This window comes from Triticum aestivum, chromosome 2D (assembly GCF_018294505.1).
Source record: "Triticum aestivum cultivar Chinese Spring chromosome 2D, IWGSC CS RefSeq v2.1, whole genome shotgun sequence".
NCBI classification, from domain to species: Eukaryota; Viridiplantae; Streptophyta; class Magnoliopsida; order Poales; family Poaceae; genus Triticum; species Triticum aestivum.
Genome location: NC_057799.1, coordinates 14,643,441 through 14,651,496, shown reverse-complemented (window position 1 = coordinate 14,651,496; position 8,056 = coordinate 14,643,441). Strand labels below are relative to the sequence as shown.

The window sequence follows — 8,056 nt, the reverse complement described above, 5'->3', positions numbered from 1 at the left end:
CTTCTAAATGTCATATTTTTTGTCTTCTTCCTCTCTTTTTTGTGGGTTTATGTTTTGTGCATGAATACTACTCATGCAGGGTGTGTGCTTAAGGTATTTGTATTACTTCAGTGCGGCATTCTGAGTTAACGAAACATTGTTCCATTTTGAGAGAAAAAATTGAAGGAGAAGGCAAGCTAATTAAGGGTGGACCAAGGCAAATCTTCTCATTAAATCATCTAATAAATGGACAAAATTCATGGGAATGTCTCCTCCCATTGAATGCGCATCACCGGAAATTCTAAAATAAATGCGAGCACCAGATACCACAATCCCTCTAACCATCCAACCACAAGTTGGTTCGCGTATGTGTAGTACTGTTGATAGTGTTATTAGTAAGTTGTACCACAGGTAATCCTGAGAAGCTCGTCGAGGTATTCGGCGCCGAGGTCCTCCAGCTCCATGGCCGGACGCTCCTGCACGGCCATCGTCTTGATCTTCCTCATCCTGGTCGTCGCCGCGTCGTTCGCAATCCCGACCTTGCTGCGCCTTCTTCTTTTGGAGTGGCGCCGTTTGAGCGCCAGAACGGGCGATCCGTCCATGCCCGCGGACGTGGCGCCGAGGGCATGGAGCGACTCCTGGACGTGCTCTAGAGGGAAGTTGAGCACCGTGGCCGTGCCCCGCGAGGAGAGCGCCGCCTGGTCATATGCCATCGCAGCGTCCTCCGCGGTGTCGAAGGTGCCCAGCCAGACCCGCGCGCCGCCCCGCGTCGAGTCACGGATCTCCGCGGCGAACCGCCCCCAGAGCCGCGCGCGCACGCCTATGTACGGCGGCGCAGCCGACGCTGCTCGCTTCTTGGGCCGAGGACTCGTTTCCGCGCCGACCGTCTCTCCGCTGCTCATGTCGGAGGGAAACGAGTCCCAGGACGAGAAGGAGGAGGAGGAGCTGGAGGATGGATTACTATTAGCAGCGGCGCCCATGCGTCCGGCCTGGAAATGATTCCAAGAGGCTGGAGCCGGTGCAGTAGTACATATCGCCGTGGTTATTCATGTGTGTGTTGTCAGCCCGGCCGGAGGAAATGGTGGTGTGCTTCCTCTCCTCTGTGGGCTAGCTAAACGGATGGGTTAATATATATAGAGAGAGAGAGAGAGAGCTGATGGAGCCTTGTGGTCTGACAAATTAGAAGGAAATTTTGTGTTGACAAATAGGAGTACCAGGACGGTGCCACTTCCGCCAATGATCAGCTCTAAAAATGACAAGTAAAATTGGTAATGCGTACGTGGGGGAGTCGTTTTCTCCGGAAAGTGTGTGTTCGGTTTTGGGGCAGTGCCTCAACTGAAGTGGGAGGGGCCGCTCACTGACGTAGGGCGGCTCAGTAAGACAAGCCTCATGGGCGTCACCTCCTAGCGTTGACGTCGAAGCTCCCTCGAAGGTGCTGGAATATATATCCCGCTAACCGTTTTGTTTGCTGGTGGACACAGGCTGAATCCATCCAGCCTTGATTCCATGCCTATTTTGAATGAAGCGTACATCAAGCCACGCATTATTCTACTACTCCTCAGCAACTTCTATTCTAAATTCTGCAAGAGAATGTTTGCCCCTAATCATGATCATGCAAAGTATTATTGGGCGGTGCCACGGAGCCGGAGCGTTTGCATTGTGTGTCTACAGATTTGGTGTATCCGACCTTGTGGGCACTAGGTTAATGTCCTCTCAGATTCGTTCATATGTATCTGATGAGTTTATGTTGGTGTTTTTTATCGCTTTTGTTGGTGTGATCCATTGTGTGTGTGTGTTTTTTAAGATCCAGCAAATTGCTGGCTTGATTTAGATTTAGCAGAAAGCAACGGAAGAAGAATATGAGGTGGATTCGAAGATCAAAGAAAAATTAAAAGGAAACAACAGCCCTATTAGCTGCAGATCAGCACTACACTCTCACGATGGAATGCCATCCACCCGTGGCAAGACATCGCAGCTCCGACTCCGATGGAGAAACTATGAAGGAGAACTAGGCAAGTGGGCGCCACGGAGGATCACCAAACGGACCACCTGTCGCATGTCATCGTATACCACCAGGGCCACGCCACCGTGGCTTGGACTTCATAGCAAGTTAGCAACAAACAGCTGAGGCAGTCCCACGGATACGTCGGAGAAGGAGCCGACTACCCCAAGCAATGCCACGTCTCCGGCATCGTGACTTGGGTGTGGTCCATTGTGACTTTGGAGTTGTGCTTTGGCGGTCTATTGAAGATCTTGTGGTTCGACGACATGTACTTTTAGGAGATATCCCCGTCCAAATTATATTAAACCCTCATGGCTTCCTATTCCATGGGCGACTCAAGAGGGTTTCTGAAACCTACGAAGGTAGTCAAGTTCATGCAGTTGTATGAGGGTCGGTGTCGTTGCTTCAATCTGACTGCACTCACTTTACTAAAGCTTTGGCCGTATTTCATGTTGCAAAGATTGATACCATGGATAAGACGATTTTGAGAAATTTCACTGTAATTTTTAGTTATAAGACTTACTTTGAAAGTTCTTGATTCTACGATACGAAGCATTGTCCCTGTGATTTTTTTGAAATTTAAATAAATTTATAGGTCATTCTCCACACACACACACACAAAACGAGACTAGGTCAAGCAGTCATCGTAGTTTTTGTTTACATAGATGCCTTCCAGTTGAGTAATGCCAATATAGTTTTGCCAATTCCACAACTACTTTACTGAGGTCGCTCTCACTCCAGCTATACCAACGGCTCATGAAGCAACCACCCTCGCGTGGATTAAACAAGACAAAGACCTCCTGGAAATTAGACAAGACGAGGTCGACGAGAACCGGAGAAGCTTCGCAGATGGCTCGAGGTGATGTGGACAGCCGCCGCCGGCAGCCTCCCAACATTTCGCTCTGACGACACACCCCTATTTGCCGTCACCGATGGCGTAAACCACCCTGGAAAAAACTAATTAAATGATGCTAGTTGTACCATCTCTCTCAGGTTCACCCGGACAATGCTATACTGGATCGATACATTCTCATCAGCTGCTGATGGATTATTAATTCCAGCAGTCAACTAGAAGAACTTTGGAATTTGTTAAGCCCCAAGTGTACACCCAATATATAGGAAACTAAATCAAGGACTCTACTACGTTATTATGTGGAAGTGCAAATTTCACCCTACCTATTATGGGCTTGTATATATCCTACTTGCTCAACTGGAAGGCATCTATGTAGAACTGTTGGTCAGCTATAAAAGTTCCGTTGACTGCACATATATATTGACTTCCTTGTTTTTGCTCGATGAATTCTCTCTCTAGGTATAGTCAATCTCAGTGCTCCTATAGTCAGAAAAAGAAGAAACTCCCCTTCTTCGTCTTGGTCATGCTCCTTTGACACAAAGAACAAAAACTGTTTGACCAACAAATTCAAAAATACGGCATGAATCGTCCGTTCATGGCTTTATCCCTTATAATTCTAATTGTTGCTAAAGAAAAGGAAAAAAACTTGCACTCCTAGCCGTATTAGGCTCCTCCCACGTCCATCGTATACACAGTAAAGCAATTTGCAATGCTGCGAATCAACCTGTTGTTGGATGGTTAGGAGGACGGTGGTATCCCCAACCCACAAGAGTTCAAGTCTTAGATGTGACATAGGTGCTTGCATTATTTCTGGATTTGTTTCAGGCTTTCGGTGATGTTCGTTCAGTGGGAGGAGACATTCTCGTCAACTATGCCGGCTCAGTCTCTCGGAGGTGCTAATAGGGGTAGGATGTGCATGCGTGTGTTCATAAAGGCGAGTGTATGTGAGCGACTTCGATTGTATTGTGTTGAAAAAAAGCAATTTGCAATGCTACAAAATTGCAATTCTAGGTTTATGACTGATAAACAAACAAAAGTGACATGGGTATTTTTTTCAAGATTGCACATGTGTAAACGATGGATTGATAATGTAACTAATATAAGTCACCATTCAGGACTTTGTTCTACAGTTCCGTCGAGGGCGTCAAGGGTTTTGTCGTGCTACCACCATTTCCTTGCTCCCTTTCCCCTCGGTGCCCCGGAGGTCGCCATCAATAAGCCTGCATGCCCACCGGTGAGGGTGGCAACAAGGTTTCAACCGCTCTGCAGCTGGAGCAGAGGGTTTTCAATTTGGCTATGGCGTCCAAGCGGCAGGGGCCTCCGCAGATGTTGGTCAATCTCCTTAGTCAAGCCAGTGAAGAGGCGGCGATGGGAGTGGGTCTTTGTGTGTGGGTTGCCTTGTCATCCATAAGTGTCGCATCTAAAGGAGGTGTCTGGTGTTAAGCGTGATAGGCATCTAACTACGACATCCACATCGAGGTCTGACAAGTCTTGTATGCTCAATTGTTTTCTTTTGTTTTGTGATCGCCTTTGTTCATGCTCAACATGCTTGTTAGTAGGTTGGAGTCCTCGATTGTCAGCAAGAGGTGATAGGGTTCCCCTTCCCGAGATAGCAACATGGCAGAGGTGACGAGTAACTAGGCCAATCCACAATAGTGGGGCTCTCTGTGGATGCTTGTCGCCCTGCTCAACCTCTATGCATCACATTCTTGATCGACCTCTTCCTCTAGCGTATCCTTTTTGGCATGGTCGTCCATAGGCATCAGGAGAGTAGCTGACGAGGTGTGTTCATCGAGTCACGGTAATCATGCGCAGTTATTCTGCATGGCGGCCACGAGGCATGTACCACTCCTAGTTATAGGGTGAGCGCCTAGTTTGAGCTAGCCCTGGTCATATCCCAGGTCGGGCTTTAACCTAAGATCTCAAACCCGAGCCTAGATCAGCCCAAAATTGCAAGTAGTGTAATTTTTTTTATTAAAATCATTAGTTCAATCATTTCAGAATATATATACATAATTGTGCCTATGTTTTTACCTTAAAAATCCTAGTGTTAGGTGTTTGGTCATCTATCGAGTTTTCGGGCTCACGTTGTGGGCCAAAAACTAGTACATGGGCCTGCCTCGACCATCGCTCTTTCAGGCTGCCGATGCCCAAGCCTATTTCAAGCCTAGACTATGAGGTGGTCGACGAGGGAAAAGCGAAATCACCAATTGAGGAGTACTCCATCCAAAGATCACTCCCACCTCCCTAGATTATGACAAGTGACGCGCTGCATGTGCACCACTTGCCGCAACCTGTAAGTTTCCCTTTTTCGTAGATTCATTTATTCAAAATATTTTATCTCTTAAACTGTATGTCAAAATCTCGAACCGTTTTCACCGTTGAATTCCTGGCGTCAAAATCTTCAAAACTAGATCCCGTGTTGATAGGTCTTAACGAACTTTTTTTCACGAAAAAGGAACCGGGAGCACGTTTCTTTTTCCCTTTACGAAAGTCCGACGGCCGTGCCTCTCGCGGAAGCAAAAACGTGTCTCTCACGAGAGGGAAAAAAAGAAAACGCGTTTTTTTCGTTTCCGAGAGGCAGGGCCGTGCCTCTCGCGGAAGCAAAACCATGCCTCTCACAGAAGAAAAAGAAAAGGAAAAACGTGTTTAGCAAAACCATGCCTCTCGTGAAAGCAAAACCGTGTCCTTAAGGAAGAAAAAAATGCATTTTTCCGTGCAAAAAAACCGATTTTTTTGTCAAAAAGCTAAGAAAAAACAGTGAAAAGCCAAAAGGTTAAAAAAACATCTAAAAAACCGAAAACGCGTGTGAAAAAAAAATCCAAAAAAAACGCCCAGAATGCAACACATGGCAGCGGCTAAGAGCGCGCCAAATGACATGCTGTCAGCCCATCGCAAGTGATCATTACGAGGCTCCCGAATGAGCGATCGTCAACTAGTTGCTCTTGGGAAAAGCAAGGCTTGGTGTCTTGTTTCCCTGAAGCAAGCAGGCGTCAGCGAGATCAACTTCAAAGTGGGTTGGCTGCGGCTTTGTAGATGTATTTCTTTATTCTACGATGCCCAAGCGTGTAGGTTGTCGTCAAGTTGCACTTTGATTTTCTTTCAGTTTGTTTGCTTGCTTCGTGCAAAGTGTTATAGCCTTATATATAGGGTTGTTTGTTCATCGTCCTTGTACACATCTTTGGGCCTTTTGGGGCTATTGGCTTTAAAAAGTTGGGCGTTTATCACGTGTAATTAATTCACCAATTAACTGCACAAAACCCAGGTGCTCCAACTTGAAATGGCACCGCCTCAAAGAGCTGCAAGCCTACAACCCGACGTACTCCGTACGTAGTGCTACCTCGGGACGGAGGGAATAGTAACTAAGTTGTACTATCACACGTGATCCTGAGGAGCTCATCCAGGTAGTCGACGCCGAGGTCCTCCAGCTCCACGATGAACCGCTCCTGCGTGCACGTAGCCATCGTCTTGTTCTTCCTCCCCCTCCCGGTGCCTACCGCGGCATCGTTCGCTAGCTCGGCCTTGCTGCGCCTCTTTCTCTTGGAGTGGCGCCGTTTGAGCGCGAGAACGGGTGATCCGCCCATGCCCGCGCCCGTTGCGCCCAGGGCGCAGAGCGAGTCCTGGACGCGCTCGAGGGGGAAGTTGAGCGCCGTGGCCGCGCCCCGCGACGAGAGCGCCGCCTGGTCGTAGGCCATGGCGGCGGCCTCGGCCGTGGCGAACGTGCCCAGCCACACACGCGCGCCGCCCCGCGTCGAGTCCCGGATCTCCGCCGCAAACCGTCCCCACGGCCGTGCGCGCACGCCGATGTAGGCTGCTGGCTTCTTGGGCTGACTCCTTATTTCCGTGTCGATCATCTCGCCGCTACTCAAGTCGGATGGAAATGAGTCCCAGGACGAGAGGGAGGAGGAGGAGGAGGGGTCAGCTGCGGCGCCCATGCAGCCGGCGGTGTAGTAGCACTTATCACCGTAGTTTTCCATGTGTGTGCGTTGTCAGCTCGGCCGGTACTCTGGAGGCGGTGGGTGTCAGTTGGCATGCTCCCTGTGGGGGCTTAGCTTGCAATAGCTGAGGGTTAATATATATAGGGCAGCTGATGCAGCATATGAGGTTTGACAAGAGGAAATTAAACTTTCTGCTGAGAAATACTACTATAGTGTATACTGGAGCAATACGTAGGGCGGCGGTGGCAGTGCCACCATCGGTATCGATATCATTTCAGCTCTAAAAATGACAAGTTGGGCTTATTGGTACGTGGGATGGTGGTCGTTTTCATGGCAAAAAGGGCCTTCATTTTGGGCTTGTGTAAAGGGGGGAGAGGGCTCACGTAGGGCGGCTGGTGGGCCCCCGAGCCTCGGTGGGCGTCGCCATCGGAATATCCTGCTAATCTGGAGCTCCTCCGTCGTAGTCTCGTGGAGGCGGCGAGCGGTCGACACCTAGAGAAGCTTCGCAGATGGCTCCGCGGTGGTGTGACATGACCAGCCGCCGGCGGCAGCCTCCCTCCCGACTTTCCCCTCCGACGACCGCCCAGATCGAGCTAGCTAGCTAGTGCGGTCACCTCACCTGTAGACAAAACCATTCAGATTAAAATCAAGGGCTGCGCTGTGCTCTAGACTTGTAGTATCTGGTGAACGTTCTTTAGTTCACCAACTTAACTTTGATGCTGAATTGGAAGCCATCTATGCAGAAGTGGACCAGAAAAAGTTCAGTGTTACCTTCAGAAAAAGAAAAAGAAAAAGGGTTCAGGGTTGTCCACCATAGATTGACTTCCTTGTTCTTGCTCCTTCAATTCTCCTTCTTTCTACGTATGGTCAATGCTCAACGTTCTCGGTAAGAAATAGAACAAGTCAACCCTAATTCTTCATCTTGGTCCTTTTGCCTCCGTTTCGGAAAAAAATATGAAATAGAACAAGTCAACCCCTCTTCTTCGTTGTGGTCCTTTTCTTCTAGTATTAACTATGGCGGCTGCTAGGCATCATCCACCTATCAATCCAGCAATTAGCATCCCAATACGGGTTAATTTGATAAATAGCACTTGAATTCTGGCGATTCCGAGAAATGTCACTGCAATTTTCAAATTTTGAAAAATTTCCAATCGCGTTTTTTCAAGTTTAGAAATTGCAGTGGCATTTCTCGGGATCGCCAGAATTCGAGTGGCATTTATCCAATTAACCCTCCCAATAAACAGCCGTCGGACTTTACTACAGCCAACCATTGGATTGAAGCCA

At 48.5% G+C, this 8,056-nt stretch overlaps 2 protein-coding genes across 2 annotated transcripts; both read right to left on the bottom strand.

Moving 5' to 3' along the window:
* Nucleotides 1-371: 371 nt before the first annotated feature.
* On the bottom strand, nucleotides 372-986 carry LOC123051139 (ethylene-responsive transcription factor ERF094-like). Its single transcript, XM_044473938.1, has one exon. The coding sequence runs from the start codon at nucleotides 957-959 to the stop codon at nucleotides 372-374; it is 588 nt and encodes a 195-aa protein (XP_044329873.1). The 5' UTR covers nucleotides 960-986.
* A 5,210-nt stretch (nucleotides 987-6,196) lies between these two features.
* LOC123055498 (ethylene-responsive transcription factor ERF094-like) lies at nucleotides 6,197-6,811 on the bottom strand. The gene has a single exon (XM_044479498.1). The coding sequence runs from the start codon at nucleotides 6,809-6,811 to the stop codon at nucleotides 6,197-6,199; it is 615 nt and encodes a 204-aa protein (XP_044335433.1).
* Between the last annotated feature and the right edge of the window lie 1,245 nt (nucleotides 6,812-8,056).